General features: G+C 35.5%; 3 protein-coding genes across 3 annotated transcripts; 2 read left to right on the forward strand and 1 right to left on the reverse strand.

Moving 5' to 3' along the window:
* Positions 1-2: 2 nt before the first annotated feature.
* On the forward strand, positions 3-1,352 carry LOC141914803 (large ribosomal subunit protein uL14m-like). Its single transcript, XM_074806110.1, has 3 exons — positions 3-142; positions 390-472; positions 566-1,352. The coding sequence occupies exons 2-3, from the start codon at positions 405-407 to the stop codon at positions 936-938; spliced, it is 441 nt and encodes a 146-aa protein (XP_074662211.1). The 5' UTR covers positions 3-142; positions 390-404; the 3' UTR covers positions 939-1,352.
* A 345-nt stretch (positions 1,353-1,697) lies between these two features.
* Positions 1,698-10,245, reverse strand: LOC141898147 (kinesin-like protein KIF16B). The gene is made up of 33 exons (XM_074783987.1): positions 10,008-10,245; positions 9,640-9,709; positions 9,431-9,553; positions 9,229-9,345; positions 9,114-9,146; positions 8,964-9,025; positions 8,759-8,874; positions 8,611-8,680; positions 8,446-8,518; positions 8,297-8,364; positions 8,112-8,212; positions 7,920-8,033; positions 7,735-7,832; positions 7,581-7,655; positions 7,445-7,498; positions 7,297-7,356; positions 7,060-7,231; positions 6,763-6,986; positions 6,420-6,502; positions 6,266-6,319; positions 5,750-5,903; positions 4,898-5,676; positions 4,649-4,786; positions 4,529-4,569; positions 4,377-4,435; positions 4,142-4,287; positions 3,845-4,054; positions 3,687-3,753; positions 3,559-3,606; positions 3,352-3,480; positions 3,177-3,266; positions 3,000-3,083; positions 1,698-2,916 (listed from the first exon to the last, which is right to left on the reverse strand). The coding sequence occupies exons 1-33, from the start codon at positions 10,052-10,054 to the stop codon at positions 2,761-2,763; spliced, it is 3,915 nt and encodes a 1,304-aa protein (XP_074640088.1). The 5' UTR covers positions 10,055-10,245; the 3' UTR covers positions 1,698-2,760.
* LOC141898148 (actin-related protein 10-like) lies at positions 10,180-13,083 on the forward strand. The gene is made up of 13 exons (XM_074783988.1): positions 10,180-10,372; positions 10,484-10,553; positions 10,721-10,800; positions 10,880-10,988; positions 11,062-11,169; positions 11,270-11,337; positions 11,427-11,506; positions 11,596-11,631; positions 11,720-11,814; positions 11,895-11,968; positions 12,253-12,334; positions 12,418-12,619; positions 12,706-13,083. The coding sequence occupies exons 1-13, from the start codon at positions 10,296-10,298 to the stop codon at positions 12,852-12,854; spliced, it is 1,230 nt and encodes a 409-aa protein (XP_074640089.1). The 5' UTR covers positions 10,180-10,295; the 3' UTR covers positions 12,855-13,083.
* The last annotated feature ends 5,334 nt before the right edge of the window (positions 13,084-18,417 follow it).

The following is an 18,417-nucleotide window of genomic DNA, read 5'->3' on the forward strand; positions in this document are numbered from 1 at the left end:
CAAAAAAATTCTGAACACTCAGTAAACAAAATGGAATTGAATTGATTATTAATGGTTTAGTTCGACACCAGGTGGTGCTTCAGTCGATTATTAGCTGGCCGCTATCTAAAACATTACGATAAGAACATTAAGTTTTCACCAGGTTTGTACATAAAACATTACGGCCATTGCTTAAATGGTATACGGGTATTGTGAAGTCTTAACTGGGCATAGAACTTAAACTTTATTGAACTCTAAAATTTTACAATAATGCATATAATACCGCGGCGCAGGCTTACAATTTGGCTAGGCCTATTTATTTCCCTCTCTTGCCATGGCTGCCAACAAGAAAAAAACAGGCAATCATTTCATTTCATTCGATTCATTCATTCAGTTCATTCAACTTTCAGATTTTGAGGCCGAGAATGAATCGGCTGTTTCAAAACCGAAGAAGTGGCGTCAGCCTCTTTTCACAAGTCTTTAAAAATTTCAGGTACCGTACCAAACTTAAAAAGTTTAATTCTTCCTTTTTGTTTTATAATTTTCTTTAGCGTTCTTCATGATTATTGTATTTCATTTCTTGCAGCACGACTAGTGTCAATCAGCACCTGATCAAATTAACAAGAGTTCGTGTAGTGGACAACAGCGCGATCGGCAAAGCAGCCGCTATTTCTGGCAAACCTGCCTACGTGATTCACGTTTATAATAAAACCGGCGTCGGAACGATCGGTGATAAGGTTTTAGTCGCTATTCAAGGACAAAAGAAACGCGGATACATCGTCGGATGTAAACAGAAACAACGAGCGATGGTTCCGCGATTTGATTCGAACAATATCGTACTAATCGAGGACAATGGAACCCCGACTGGTACACGTGTAACAGTTCCTCTACCTTCGATGCTTCGTTCGATGAAGGGCGATTTCACTAAAATACTCTCGTTAGCTACGACATTTGTTTGAGATTTATTTGTGTGATTAAGATTGTATACGAATTAAATACGAAGGATTATGATATCATATTATTCGCTTCGTTTCATGGTTTATAGCAAGTCTATACTTAAGTGCCACTTTTTGGAAAAACAAGGCCCTGATTTGTGTTTGTGTTTGTTACTTATTACAAAAATTGTTTCAAGTGTATCCTGATATCAGGAATACTGGAGGTTTCCTGATGATAACTATTTGGATATAGTTGAAATGTCAAATCAATTACTATCTCAAAGAAACGTTTTTGCACTTTATTTTATCGTTATTATTGTGGGATTCTCTTCACATTATCATTACAACATGTATAGTATCGTATCAATGGTGATAAAGCAGTTAAGTTTATCATGGAGGCAATTCATTAAAAAAGTGCTACCTTTTTCCGCGCTAAAAGTTCTTACCAATACTATGCCTTACTATTAGAAACCATGTTTTTGTTTTTGCATTAAATTCGTTTACATCTTGATTTATGGATTGTTCATTAACCTCAAGGACGTTGCCCACACACTGCAGCCAGCCTGACTGGAACTTACATGTCGCTCAGCACCGATAGTGAATACAATCAGCATCACGCCTTCATCCCACTGAGACACCGAGGCAACTGTTACGTTTAGTTCGATCTTGGAGCTCCAAGGTCGGATGTTGCTTCGATGAAGCCGATTCCTTCGCTATTGAATCCTCGAATATCCATAATCAAAACAAATCAAATGGAATAAGATAACTTTTTTGAATATCCATTTATATTATTATTGCACAGCATTATTAGAAAGAGACTACAAAGCGCTTGTGTAGCCAAGACATTTATTATAGATGGCAAGTCAGGTGAATATTATTTCATGCTGTTATGACACGCGTAAACAAATAAATTTCTTATGCCTCTTTACAAGTACATATTAGTATCACAGACAACTATTTGAGCTCTACAAAAGACGGATCAAGAGGCGGACAGAAGTAGACATGCCATTCATTACATATTTTACAAGAAAAGATGAATTCGAAGGTGGTAAAATGTGTCTCGATGAAGACATGATTACACATGAAGATTGTATGTTCTATTAGCCCTCCACTTTACCATGACGCATCCACGTTCCAGAATTTTGAATATAGTGGGTTTTAAACCTCTTAGGTAATTTGACAATCCATGAATGGGGTGTGTGGTTTATCTGTCAGAGATACGAAAAAAGGAGCATAATGATGACACGATTGCTAGATGGTAAATTTTGTGAATCTGGGAACGAGTATGTCCTAACTTCTTACTCAAGAAGTGAAGGGCCTGGCTATGTTCAACGTCTATGTACATAACTTGATTTCTGTGAAAAGAACTCATCATACCGGTATCTCGTTTTTAAAAACATGATCATTTTTTATAAAACATTGACATATCTCTAACACTATTTGATACTCAATAAGCAAATGCATTTGATATATTCCTAAATGTTCTACCACAATATCAATTTATAAAATATCAGTGAATTAAAATATGAATCGCTTAAACATAATCCATAAAAGTGAGTCATCGAATGACAATAGAACGAGGTAATGGAGACAAAACAATTAAACTTCTCAAGATTCTTCAATAAACAACATTAGCAGCTTTTAAAATGTGCTTCATTCAAAGGATAACAACCATAAAATCAATATCATGGAATGTTGTTAAAATTCTCACTTCTCAGGAAAATATCTTACAGCCACCTCATATTAAAATGCAATTGCAACACACTCAAACAATGTAATGTTTTTAGGCTGGCTCACACTCCCAGAAGATAAAATCTGGCAGAATCAACGATGGCGTCGCGGATCTCTATCCAGTTGTATGCTTGGAAGACTCAAACACACCTTTTTTAAAGAACTGCGAAAACTCGACGAGAACATGTTTTGTGATGGCTTTGTTTTTGTTTGGATGGAGAGGACAACATGGATGCCGTGCACAGATTTCGATTATATTCCGTAAGTAGCTCTACAAAGGATTTAGATTAAAAAAACAGCAATAAATAAAACATCTTTTCTTCAAAAGGTATAAGTGATTGATCAGTTCCATACCTCGAGCTGTCCTCGCCTTTCTGCTACAATTTTTTCTGAACGGTTTCCAAAGAAACGTTTTGGAGGGAATGCTAAAGCAGTAACCTGAAATTGCCAACATCAATACTTGCATATCATTTACTCTCAACATGGAACATTTGTAAAGAAACATCATCAAAATATCAATGATGGACTTACATCGGGATAAAGGTGTTTTAATCTGGCATGTAGTTCTCTAAATTTGCTGTACCTTCGGAATATGGACCAAGTATCTTCATTAACTGTGATCTGTAAAGGGAGAACACAACATATCTATTGTCTATTATATAGAATCAATGATCTTCACCACTCTCTAACATTGATAAGTGCATACCTTCACTTCAAACTCATAATGTGCATCTATGCCATAACCTCTCAATGTAAAGGTAGGGATGATCATCTGAATAGCTTCAGAGGCTGTCAACCTAGTAGGTGAGGGATGGAAGTGAGGTCGGTCATTATCCTAAAAAGAGAAAATGAAGATGAAGGCCTAGAAATCAAATTTATTTTCTTGACAATATTTGAATGATAGTTCACAAACTTCATATTTCTGACGAATTTTTTCTCTGTTCGTATTTGCTTCTGGACTCTAGAAAAAATATAAAGAAATTTACGTGCATGACAAGAATGAAACTGAAGAATCACAGGATTCTATCATTATAAACTTACCATGTGACTTGCATAAGGATTAGCAATTGTCTGTGGACCGTTATGGTTAAAAATATTAGGCGACAGTCTAAAATATACAATCAAACTCAATTCATATTCAAAACGACAAATGACAAATGTATGCACATCATATTGAAGGAAGATTATACAATGAATACCTGGCTGGAGATGATTGCTCAACATTCAATCTAGACTCATATTGCTGTCTCAACTGTTGCATTTCTCTATCATGCTGTCGTTTCATTTTTGTCATTTCGTCTTCTCTTTCTTTTCGTTCTTTTTCGCGTTCCATTCGTCGCTGTTTTTCGCGCTGGACTTTCTCCTCGAATAAACGCTGCTTTACTTCTTGTTCAACGAGGGCATTTATTCTAAAGTACAAATACTAGGGCACTACATATCACAGTAAAATATTACTCAATCCAAAATTCGTACAACTAGTCAATTATCTTTAGTACCTTTCTTCGTTTTCCATTTCCTGCAGTTTATATTTCTCTAATTCAATGCGCTCTTGTTCTCTTTGTCTTTCATCCTCGAATGCTCTCCTCTTCTCCTCCAGTTCTTCCTCGCCTTGCACAAATTGTTGCTTGCATTCTTCCATTTCCTGGGATTCAATCACAAATAAAAGCATACAGTAAAACCTGAGTATCGCTAAAAGTAACTACCATTTCACAGAAAGCGAAAAATACAGACCTTGATTTTAGCTTGAAGTTTCTCTAGATCAGTCTCCTTTCTCTCTAATTTCTGCGAATCTAAAAAGCGATTTCGAAACTCATGTTATCGGCCCATGTCCAAACATGACTTGTACAAAAATTCAATGAAATTTTCATAATACCACATCGTACCTTCTTCGATTTCTATTTCCTGTTTCTTTTCTTCTGCCAACCTAAAATCGCATTCCACAAAAGCAAAATTCATAAATTGACTGGTAAGGCATATTTCTCATGTTATAGGCGAATGCTTACTTGATCATTTCCTCAGCTATTTCGTCAATCTCTTTTTCTGCATCACCACTTTCATCAGCCAAATAATCTTCATCCGATTCAGAGATACCAATTGATTCATCGGTTTCACTTTCTTTGTATTCAATGTCAATATCAATTCTATCAATCAAATAACTGTGCATGTTGAATATGGTATTTTATGGTTTTGTAACTTATGCACGATCATTTATAAGACAATTGAAAACCTCATTCAAATGAAATTTATCTTACTTTTGAATATATTCAGATTCTGCAGCTACTGCAGCCAATATACTATTATTCAACTCTTCAATTGTACGTTCCATTTTCTCGACATTGCGATATCGATTTTCTATATCCTGACGTATCACAGTAATATTTTCATTTTCTCGATTAGCTACCAGTTTCTTATTTTCATCGAGAAGTGCTGCTTCATTTTGTGAGTACTCTTTTAATTCTTGTGATTCTCTTCCTATCTCAGCTTCTTCTTCGCTTTGTTTCGAGTCAAGGGTTAATTCAAATTCCTTCAATTCCTCTTCAATTTGATCCAATTCAGCCCATTCTTGTTCCAATATTTTACGTTGCTCATCGGTCTCGACCAACTCGAGCTTGTTTTTTACTTCCTTTTGTCTTTTTGCTAATTCTTCTCCAGCTTCAGTTAGTTTTTGTCTTTCTTCTTCGATATTCTTTTTACATTTGTCTTTACGTTCTGTAAGTTGTTTCTCTCTATCAGTCACATACTGATGAAGTTTTTTCTCCCGTTCCAATAACTTATGTTTTTCAACATAAAGTTCAGTATTTGGTGATGAAAAGTCATCAGTAATTTCTATATTTTCACCGTTTGCGAGTCTTTGAGCTATACACAACTCTTCTTTCAATTTTTCGATGACATTTTGCTCGTTTTCAATATGTTTCAATTCTTTTTCTTTGTTGATTTCTAGTTTTTCCTCTCGTAATCTTTCTTTCTCAATTTGGTGCTCTTGTATCTGTTTTTCCATGTCAATGCTCTTACGCCTCAAATTTTCTTGAAGCTGAAATGTAAAAACCCAGAATTATCGAAAATCTTTTTGAGGTAATGTACCAAACTGTTCGATGTAGACCAACCCGTTGAACTTCATTTTTGGTTCGTTCTGCATCTAGTTTTAACTTGTCTAAGAACAGACGTTTGGCTTCTAATTCATCTTCTTTTTCTTTCTGTTCCAACAAACGAGCCTCTTCAGCTTGTCGGAATTTATCTTCCAATTCTTCTATTTGTCTCCTGAATTAGGAAAAAGGCAATAAATATTTTGGTCTTACCAGTATAATAGAGTTGTTCGGGCAGGTGTGCATTAGATTACTCCGTTGAATTACAGACAGATTAAGAAAACCACCATAAAACATTGGAAAAAGACAATGAAAGAGCGAATTCCAAAAAATTTTCCCTCACAAAAATATATGAAAAATTAAATAGCGATAAAGGCGACATATATCTGAGCTTCACCGACATAGTCATGGTATAGTAAACTTCTACATAATGAGATGAGTCCCTGTCAAAAGAATAATGTAAAATTATCATGATATTATGATATATATCACACCATACATACCGGTACATACAATATCAAATCAAGTTTCTCGTACCTTTTCTCTTCAAGTTCTTCAAGTTGTTTTGTATTACGGTCTTCCATTTCCCAACTGAAATGTAATCAAATAGACAAAAATGTCGGTAGTTTAAACGCAAGTAGTTAGTAAAATAAACGAAGAGTCTCTTGAAATAACAAGTATCAAAACTAACCATGCTGACAGATTATCAGTGGATCTAGCTATATCAGAAATTGATTGACTTAGAAACGATGTTCGACTCAAATTAGCATTTGACTGAAATTACAAACAATGAAGATGTATTATAGCAGAGTCAAAATTCTGTAAATATGTTAATACGTACAGAATCGAACAGTCATAACGAAAAAACATTATAAGTCCAAAAATATAGTCGAAACTATACTAGCTCAAGGAACCATTTTCAGACTTAATATTCTTTTTTCGTTATTATTGCGAGATTCTCTGATTATAGATCATCACAACTCAGATATAGTGTTTTATCAATGGTTATCTGTAAATACGTATTATTTTCTTACTCCAGTCTCACGATCTTTTCGTAATTGTTGGGCCTCGGCAGGATTGTTGAATCGAAACATGTTTGTTTTCCCGAGAAGTATAACGGCTCCTTGCTTCAATTGAACTTGATCTCGTACATAAGCTCCGTTTACCATACACATCGGACTTAACGGATACAGTGTAACTACACCATTGTCATTTTCTATCACGCAATGTTCACTTTTCAATTCCAAACCGGCCAAAACTAAAAATATACAGGACTTTTCAATGGCAGCTTTATTTACACAGTACTTATGTTCACCAATCGAAAGGCTCACCAATATTCTGCTCTAATTCGGCTTCACCAGTTCCAATAGTTGTCTTGCCTTCCTTCAAATGGTATAACATGATTCCAGTGCTTAGTATGTCATCATCAATTCCGATCAAATGAGGTAACTCCGAATCGAGGATGACTCCGAGTCCTTCTTTGCGTAACTCCATTCTTTGCTCCTGAAAACCACAATAATTGAACATGGAATACAGAGACTGAAAAACAGTTTTTAAGTTAATCTTACCCTTAAAATATGATGTGCTTCCTTCCATTTCCCGGTCCATTCATCGGTCAAAACTTTGATCTAAATAGAAAATTTGTGGTTTCATTTGAAACTGGCTCAACATGATAACTCAATAAGTGGTTTAAGTTTGTACATAAGGTATACACACCCTGGCTTCATTCTCGTGAAGTCTTTCCTGGACTTTTGGTGAAGTCATTTTATCCTGCAAGAAATCAGAATTTTTACTTCTTCTTATGGCAGGTACAATATCTATTCAATACTATCTCCCGAAATTCCGTACTCACGATATTTCCACCCAGCAAAGCTTTCAATCTATCTATTTCAGCTCTTAGCTCACGTATAAGTTTCACATTAGGATCCTGGAATCAAATAATAGGTACTATTTCAAATTTGCTAGTTACATATTACATGTTTGTTTAGCAGTACTAGTCTTAATACCTCATTAACTGTAGGTTTGTTGATTATGTCCTTAGCTCTATTTGCATAACGTAACGTACTCAAAGATTCGGCATAATTCACATCAGCAGGAGATATAGCTACAAAATAATAATAGAATTCATCTTTTTCAGTTTTTAGTAGACTATACTAAATCATTTATTGGCCAGACATTGAAATTAACTTACTTGCTACCATGATTGTTTTCGCATTTCCTCCAAGACTATCTTTTAACAGCCACGTAAGTACAGAGTCTCTGTATGGTATATATGCTTGCCTTCCTTTCTTTTCACTCATATCAGCTTCAATTAAACATCATCACAAAATGTAATGCATACGACTATCATTAGCATTGAAGCTGGGTTCTGGTTTATTCTTACCTAACAGTGATATAACATTTCCTAATGTTACTAACGATTTGTTAATGCTAGCACCTTCTTTTAATCTCTGTCCAGTAGCACCAGTTGCATCTGCTCGCTCACTGAAGCAAACAGTTTTAGATATATATCGCAGTATCTTATATACCTACATCTTATCCCAGTAATAGTATCAAACCTTAACTTACCTTCCTGCTAAATCGACCAAGTTGATCTTACTGGTCATTTCACTCGGCATATTTTTATTAAACTTGGCCTGAAATGACATTCAAAGTTTCAGGTGGACAAATGTGAATAAAAATTCATATTAACAAATCTGTTTTTATTCTTAATTTACCTGAGTGAATTTGATTGTAAATATCGCATGGGAACGACTGCTTGTATCATTCATGTTTGTACTCGCTGTAGTCCTATATTAAATACAATAACATAATTCATAGAAAATTCAAGTTCCATTGTTTATCAAAAGCGTAGTTCATGTTCTATATAGCTCATATTCTACCTCTGCACATTCCCTTTATCCATGAGTTCCTTTACATCGCTATAATTTGCAACAATGTGGTTTGACAATTCTGAAAGTTACCAAAAATAAAAGATCTAATTAATTCACAATCATGATTGTAGAAAGCTATTGATTTTTCAAGACATACCTTGGACGTACGGTCCATACTTAGGATGTTCGCGCACTCTGAGTGTATGAAGTTCAGCGTTATCTTTCGCTGGACAAAGCAAATCTCGAACTTTTTCATTGTAAATCTCTAGATAACTACGTAATGATGAAATATTTATAATATATCGTAATACATTCATTATTCATACAACCGGTATTTCTAGAATCGGAATTCTATTGTATACCTAACTTCCACTCTGTACGTGACTTCATCCATATCACGAGAAACCATTTTTGAAAATAAACCCTTAAATGAAAAAGAATCAATAAGAAAACCACACATTGGATTAAGAAATACGTTATCCGATAAATCTAAGGACACTATAAAATCTTACATGGCAAATTCTTGGAATCAGTCCTTCATCAGCCTATATAAGAGAGAGAGAGTATCATATTAAGTACTGGTTAAATGTGGCTGATAATCTACAGTAATGAAATTGGTAGCGTTACCTCTGTTCCCATCATTGTATAAGTTTTTCCAGATCCAGTCTGTCCATAAGCGAATATACACGCATTGTAACCATCATACGCAAAATTTATCACATCTTTACCAATATCATTGAAGACCTATGATTGAATTACAGAGCATTATTGATGTATCATGACGCTTGGATCAGATAGTTTGAAAACCAGTTGGATTAACCAACAATACCTGTTCTTGTGACGCATAATTCTTATCTGTTCGGTCCATCGTGCAGTATGAAAAATCGAATGTAAATTTTTTCTCTCTTTCCCTGCCGACATCTCCCACTGTTTGTCCTAGCGAAACCGGCAGCTAAAATTACAAAAATCTCATGTCGTTAGAATCTGTTAATCCTTACATACAGAAATACAATTCCAACAGACATTCATTAGATTTACCTTTGTATTTGTAATAGTTGTTGTTTTCGCATTCATACTGATAATAATGTCACTCTCCATCCTTTTCTCCCTAAAAGAAAAATCACAATGACATTTCAATTAAGTTGTTCGAATAGAATCCAAAATAATGAAGAAGGTAACGAAAAGAAACTTTTTAAGGATATTGATCCAACGAATATTTTGAAGGCAAATGGCTCATATATTACCAGTCCCATCAAATCGAAGCTAAAAGGATGTTTTATTAGGTTTTTCAATGGATGCCGAGTGTTTCTGAACCCCCGACGTTAGTTTGACAGCTATATGTTATGCTACAGGCACCTATGGCAAGTGAGTATATTTCTCCACAACAGTGAATTACGCATTAATACCTCTCATTAATCGGTCTAACCCGCACAGCAACTTTTACTGATGCCATTTTTATACTTTCAAACGTTCTTTCTAACTGTATTTATCCCATAACGTGCTGATCGTTGCTTTAGATATGATAAAAATTGTATTTTATGCGGAATTTCCAGCTTTCGATATCTGTCAAAACTGCGCGACAAACATAATGCTCGTAGCTACCGAATCGTGGACCCGGAAGAGAAAATTACTGATGACAATTCCTGAAGAGAATCCGTAATAAAAAGCGTCTATCGTGGGATAAAACATCAATAATGCCTTTATTTGAGGGTATTGGATTCACTTCTGAAAAAACAGCCGTCATTTTGGATATCGGTGCCGCTTATACCAAGTAAATATATCGATATTTAAATCGTAGTTGTACTAAGTACCAAAAGAAACCGACATACCTATTAAAACATTTTTGTTCTATTGGCCTTGAATATCACGATTTTATTTGTAGGTGTGGATTTGCAGGAGAAATTGCGCCCAGATGTATAATCCAAACCAAAATAAAAAACAGATCAGGCCAGGTAAGAAAATAATACACAATATATGCCTTATGCCATATATAGCCTACATTGTTGTTTGTTGTTGATTTGTTGGTTTAGGCCTATCATCTAATCTTGTCAATACTTCATGTTCAAGAATATCATCGGTGCTTCTTTTGATAATTATGAAAAAAATGATATTATTCCAGGAGGTGAATTTCTGTAAATCAACAAATCCAGATGAATTGTTTGAACTGTTAAAAAACTTTCTACACAAACTGTACTTCAGGTAGTTACTCACTAATACATAGGCCTATAGGCTAGCTTAGAACATTTGAGAAATTTATTTTACATTGGTTTTTATTTAGGCATTTACTTGTGAATCCAAAGGACAGAAGGGTAGTGATTTGTGAATCATTGCTTGCACCTGCTTATTTCCGTGACACATTAGCCAGGGTTCTTTTCAAGCACTACGAGGTAAGTTTACAGATTCAGTAATTGGAAATAGATGGGACTATTTCTTTTAGTATAATATAAATATATATTTCAGGTTCCTTCGGTTTTGTTTGCTCCCCATCATCAGCTGTCATTATTTACGCTTGGTAATTCATCAGGATTAGTTATGGATCTTGGTTACTCTGAAACACTAGTCATACCTGTATCCTTTTACAATATATGCAATTTCGAACGTTGAACGAATCATCACATCATATATCATATCAACTAGTTTTCTATTGTCTTTAACTGAGATTTCATAGATATATGAAGGAATCCCTGTTCTGAAAGCCTGGGAATCTGTGCCACTAGGCGGAGAGGCATTACACAGGTGATTTTAACATATTTTCACTTTTAAAGAGATATTTTAAAAGTACAGAAAGAGACTTTTAGATTTGAAATGGTCCAATGATTTTTCAGTCGATTGGAGAAGATATTACTAGAAACAGCTACAGTGACAACGGATCAGGATTCAGAGAAACCTTTGTCATCCGCTGTTAGTAAGTATCACAGCAAAAACATTGGCCATAATATTTGATACAAGTAAAACTTTTCATAGATATTTGAATTCACAATTCTCTCATTCCAGGTTCTCTTAGTGAAAAGGTGTTAGAAGATATCAAAGGTGTGTACAACGTATAATGATTGAGAGCATTTCAGTGTAGATTTCAGAAATGTCCATTTTGTGAATGTTTTATTTGATTTGTTTCTAGTTCGTTGTTGTTTTGTCACTAAGTTAGAACGTGCCAAATTAATACAAGATAATGCATTGAAAGCGCACGGATTTAAAGAAGGTGACAAATCCGAGGTCAGTATTATGGCGGATTGCTTCAATGGATAACAGTTTGTATCATGTGTCTGATTTTAAAGTACATCTTACATTTATAGTTACCGCCTCCACCACCAGGTGTAAAATATCCATTAGACGGAGGCAAGATGCTATTTATAGAAGGCAGAATAAGGTAAATATGAAATCTTTTTATGTGGAACATCTTACTCTCTAACCTGTCTATAACGAATTGTTATAAAATTCGTGATTGATTTCATAATGGATATGATGTGATCTGATATGATTTAATTGCAAAATTTTTTTACAATAAATACACTATTCTAGCAAATCAATGTTCCATTAGATTATGAGGAATTATGATGAAATCAAATTTTATGGTCCTTTGAAGTTTGACGTAACCACAAGCTTGTTCTATTGTGATAATGAGATGTTTTTGATTATTTTATGGTTTTTCAGAGAGAATTTGTGCGAGTTGTTGTTTGAACAGGATAATGAAGAGAAGTCAGTTGCAACTCTTATCCTCGATTCTATCTTAAAGGTAAGTGTTAAACAGTTGAATGAACAGTTGAACGTTAATAATCGTTTGTCTTCAAATCGATTTATTTTCGATGATAATTTCAGTGTCCTATCGACATGCGGCGGTATATGGCTGAAAATCTGGTTATAACCGGTGGCACTTCTATGTTACCCGGTTTTAAAGCGAGGTTAAAGGACGAGTTGATCAGTCTTTCTGAGCAGCCGAAATACAAGAATAAATTGACTCTCGGAGAGTTTAAATTCCATGAACTTCCAGCAAAGGAGAACTACGCCGCTTGGCTCGGAGGTAAATGCTGAATGTTTAAAACCAATAAAAAGTCCACTTTCTTCCTATAACAGTCTTTTTTATGGTGTGCGTATTTATACTCTTAGGAGCTCTATTTGGTGCGCTGGAAATCCTTGCAGGACGTTCTCTGACTAAAGAGAAGTACAAGGAAACTGGATTAATACCAGACTGGGCTTCGATAGCTAAGGAACCCGAAGCTGAAGAAGAAAAGACCGCTCCGTTGAGGCAACGATAAAGAGGCTTTCATCATTTCTATTTGTGCTATAGACTCCAGAATATTCAATAAGCATCGGTGGTGACCGTGAAAACCCTTTAAATCCCTGTGAGGAAGATCAGATAACTAGACTGAAAACATTATTGTTCTGCTTAATTAGCTGTGGATCTGGGATCTTTTATGTGCTGTCGTTCAGTGAAGATCATGTATAAAAATCTTAACGTCATTTTCATTTAGGAATAAAACTATAATGATATTATTATTATTCAAACGCATTTTATCGTTATTACTTCGTTATAAGCTTGTTTACCAGAGGATTCTGAAGGACAGAATATGGGCTTTAAAAAAACGAAGATGCACAAATTATTCTAATCCCTAGCATGAAGTCGGTTGAACGTGATTGCACTACTATGTGTACTTATTATATCCTTAGTTCGTTCGGTGAGGTACCGAAATGGTGCTGGGTAAAAAACACCGCGAACGAAATCCGGTCTCTAGTTACATAAATGCATTTTTGAAGGCATTCGATATTTATTTAACTAGCAAATCTTGCATGGCGTGGATTCCTAGACGAGTTAACTATAACAAAATAACCAACGACGTTCTCTTATCATGGTTACCAGTGTTGACTCAACAATTCTCCATTTCCGTCAAAACCCGCTAGAAATGCGGTGGCTGTTTGCATAATATTCCCCTAGTTATTTGCAGAAATCATAACTATCCATGATTCGCTTCACCCTTTCGTTTTTCTAATAGTTGCCGTATCGTATTTTGTTATGTAAACTGGTACATTTGTTGTGGGAATAACTGGTCCGTGTACTGTATGATACGGTTCCCATAGATTTGTACGAGTTCTCTTAAACGGCTTGGCCCCCGATCCATCATTGTAGATAACCTGACAATGATATTTATACACGATATTTCTCTTGAGAAATACACAATGTTATCAGCTTTTTCGACGGATTCTCATTGATAGAAATTACATATATACCTTTATCCAGACATTGGAAGTATAAAACCAACCGAGATCAAGTATGATTACGGCGCAGTTAAGTGAAAAAAACCCGCATAAGCATTTCTATCAAATTAAAAAAACGCCAAAACTATTTGTAAAACCACAAATCCTGTTACGCGGTATTTGGGCTCTCGTCAAATCTCCTCAGGGGACATTTGCATTCTTCATTGTTCAATGAATGTTCACAAATATTCTTCAGAAATGACATCCAACGTCCCAGACTTCGGGTTCAGACAGTCGAACATAGAAGGTACGAAGATAAAAAAGAAAATCTGACTAGTAAATGGACAGCTTTATGGTAAACATACGTATGAAAATATTTATTACATGATCATATAACCATCCGAATTTATATACAGGATATAAAGTCTACCTAACACTAAAACAAAAATATCTATTTGGATTCTTAACATCAATTCTCCAATCTAAAAGAAACCACTACAAATAAAGAGTAGAATATACAAAACAAATAGTTACATTAAAAACCAATCAAAAATTATTATTCACAAATCAATTTTGTCCTACAAACTTACCAATAGTATGAACAATACGTATTTATGTTTGAAATTCGTTAGAACATCTCTACACAAATTGAATTGACACGCGATTCTAAATTGCATCACAAGCAATTTTGTACAATCATATAGAAATATATACAAAAGCGTTTATATCTCTTATGTTCATCACCATTGAATTATTAAGGTTTTTGGAATATGAAAAATAATAAAGTCACTCAATTATATTTTGCAAAAACAAACTTGATTGGAAATCGACACTCGAGTTAGTGAAAACTGGTACTAGCCATATGCATGCAGTTTAATTTGAAAATATATATGATATTTTACATGCCATTTTTTATGCCACTGGAAACATACTGGAAATAATAGTAATTACAATCTCAAATCGAAAACAGTATCGCGAGCAGTATCTGAAAAGTTGGTCATGATTCGCCCTACCGGACATCTGCGAAAGGATGATAGCGCGATGAAAACGTTTTTGTCGGGATCGGTCTCCAGATATTTGGTCGTTCGTTGACGGACGAAAGTTCCCATAATGACTGACTGGATGGCGCGCGTCTGGGCACTGCCCCTGGAAAACCTTTTACATGTTCGATCGGTAATAAGTTCGCATAATTCCACAAATATCCATACGGTAATGTCGGTTCTAGCTGTAGTTTTTGATTCGAGGGTAATCCTGTCGTAACTATTTGTTCCATCGGCGCTGTTTGAGGCCGGGGTGGCTGGACAGCGCTACTGTGATGATGCCCGCTATAGTTTTGACGCAACGGATCGAATAGTTCTTTCCCGTAAAATGTACATTGATTACAGCACGGTAATCCGCACGAAGCTCTAGTCATTGTCTGGCTGTATTTTGGAACGTTTGGTTCCTGCCAAAACGAAGCGGGAAGGTTTCTTAATCTGAGAGGAACGCTTCTCGAATTATCCGAATTTCTGATTTCGGGGCCGACATCTGTTTTTCGCGATGGAGAAGGCGATGAATCGCTATGAATTTTTGTCGCTTCTCGTTCATTTTTCTGTTCATCTGCAGTTATACTTGGCGGCGTCGCCATCGCGGAATGAAACACTAAAAAGTCAACAGGTAAAACGTACAACCACTTTGAGATAAGGTAGTTGTAAACTGGCGAGACTGGCGGGCTTGTATTCCTCCAGGAACACGAATTACCCTGTAACGTTCTCACGGATCGACAGAAAACTAACTTCTTCTACATAAAGAGTTATCTTCAAACTGTTGAAGAACATAAGTAAACCCCGGTGATATACGCTTGGTAGTTACAGTTATATTACCTTTTCTAACCGATTTCTACAATCACTCGTTAAAAAATTGGGACAGTTCAGTCCACCTGTACAAAAGAAAACATTCACTAGAATCTCAGTAAATTGCAGATTTTCTGAACCGAAATATATTCCTCTTGACAAAGAATTTGAAAAGTTCCCAGTAATTTAATTTTCGTAACGAAAAGTCAGATTTTGTAGACAATGTTTTTTTCATTGCAAACTTTTTTTCCAAAAATAAAATCCGTATGATTATTGTAATCCGAATAAGCGAAGATCTTTAAAATAGTTGAATCGTGTTTTCTCCTGACAACCGATGTAGTGATCCCGTGAGCAATAACTAACCACACTGAACTCACAAGAAGATTTTCACTTCCTGCCGTGTGACGTCACATGATGATGACTTTATTATTTGCCTTCGTGAGTTTCCGGAATTTCTCGGGCTTTACGAGGTCAGCTTCTTGGCGTGTTCTTAGTTGCTTTGGAATGTTAGTCTCTTATTAATGTTTATTCTAATGCAGACGTGGAGCTTGGCGGGAATACAAAACGAAGAACGCGAGCGAATGCAAACAAAATCGCTTACCTTTCGCATATCTGACATTTCACGCGTTCATGGAATAAAGTTGTACCTGTTTCGCCCTGTTATTTAAAACAAAGGGCACGCCTTTTACGTGAGAAAAATCGGCGATATAGGAAACTAATAAATCAAGTCCACGATCTTTTATCCAGTAAAACAGCTTGCCGACAGGTCTAAGCCCTAACTGTCAGCATCAGCAATGATTCACGAAGCGCAAATGGTTCGAGCTATTCTCAGGTGGTTCTAAAAACTTGGGGGGCCCGGCCAACTGTGCGTGAACGTTCAAAATCGCTAAACTTGAAAGAAATAATCGATGTTTCAGTAAATATCTGTGAATTCCGACGTTTAGAGAAAAATGCACCGGAATTCTAACATGACCTATAGGTTGCATATTTGTTCACACGTGAACTCCTATCGAAACATTTTCATGAGTTTTATTTCAAATTCTCGAACACTTTTATTTTATCGTCTAATTCAAGAATTTTATGATCCGTTACTATGCGGTCATCAAAATGGTTCAAAAGCCAAAGTAAATCAACAATGCAAGTACGCACAACCTTTATCATATCGTACCTGAAAAACATGAAATCCAAAACATGAAATCATTTGTTGCATAGTTTTGGAGTTTATAGACAACTTTATCGTAAATTTTGCGAATATTTCCGATGGTCGCAAAATAATAATGAATGAAAATTATGTCTCCAGGGCACTACTCAGCTATACGTGTATATGAAACAAAGAGAAAGGTCGTGTTTTTAGTTATTTCTATATTTACTCATAAGTTATTTATTAATAGGTAAGGCGTGTTTACATGAAATGGTACCGGGCTAAAGAACCTAACGGCCGTAAAGTTTTCTTTGGGTAAACAAAGCTTAACACTAACGAATAATCCAGCGGTTAAAAAACGTTGAATTGTATTTGTTTATGAGGAGCATTTGCCAAACGCGTTATATTATGACAGAGCACGAACGTAAAACTGATTTCTGTTGAACATTTCTGAAACTTTGCCGCAAAAGTCTTCGCATATTTTCTTGTGTTCTCTTGCTGCGATTTTCTTAAGAAACAATAGCGAAAAGTGCATCGGGGTTAATGCAATAAGTAGAGCCTTCTTGGTTTTTATTCACTGAACGCGTTATCCCCCAACTTCACTCTCTCTCTCTCCATAATGTTCTTTATTTTGCAGATACGAAGTTCTTATTCTCATCTGAAGTTTCTAGAATTTAAGAAAAACTATTCAATGTGTAAAAAGGCAGCTACGCTTATGTATTAGATAAAAATATGTACAAATTATGCATTTCTGATACTATACATAGATTTCCTTAAAGAAGCCTGGACCGCTGATCGAGCAGCGTATCGATGTCTCCTCGTTGATATTATTTGGCTTATTAATGATGCACTGCCGGAGAATAAACGCCGATTTTTGGTATGCGGAAAATCTCATTGGTTTGGGAGAATATCAGGTATTATTGAATTAAAACACGACAAGAATTCTATGGTAGATACGTTACGGTGTTGTTAATTAACGAGGACACTTCTGCAGAAATGTTAGACATGTCGATGGAATTTAGACGGCGTTCAGACGAGAGAGATGTCAGTAAAACCCTGTATTCCGATTAAAGAGCTCTGCAGGATCGGTTTGTCAGATTTCATAATGCTTCTATACGACTTATGAATATCAGGATTGGTCGATGCCCGATTTGTTATTGGCGTGAGTCATCGTTTTAATGGTAAATGATATGATATGAATATGTTTTGAGATTTTCACGGCATCTGTTTCAACCATACTTTATATTTTATCGACGTTATTATCTTCTGTAATTATAGAAAGACGTAGGTTATTACGTTACCGGCTCATATCTCCGGCATACCGAGGGCATATTTGTTATGTTGATATAGGCCCAAAAATCCGCGCGAAATGTCAAGCTGTAGCATACCGCGAAATTTTCTGATAAACCGACAAAATAAAATAAGATAAAACATTACGATAGTGATGATAAATGATTACTACTATATCAATGACGTCTATGAGATATTGCCGAAAACATTTGATCTATCTGTATACGAGACTGTCCTACTACAATCCAGATTTTGTGAGCGTTCAACTTCAGAAGTTCAACCCGAGATTCTTCGATTGGCATTGTGAAAATAAATGAAATAGTGCCGACATATATACTCATTAACCTTTGATAAATAAACTAG

The sequence above is a fragment of the Tubulanus polymorphus genome, chromosome 1, assembly GCF_964204645.1.
Source record: "Tubulanus polymorphus chromosome 1, tnTubPoly1.2, whole genome shotgun sequence".
In the NCBI taxonomy this organism is placed as follows: domain Eukaryota; kingdom Metazoa; phylum Nemertea; class Palaeonemertea; order Tubulaniformes; family Tubulanidae; genus Tubulanus; species Tubulanus polymorphus.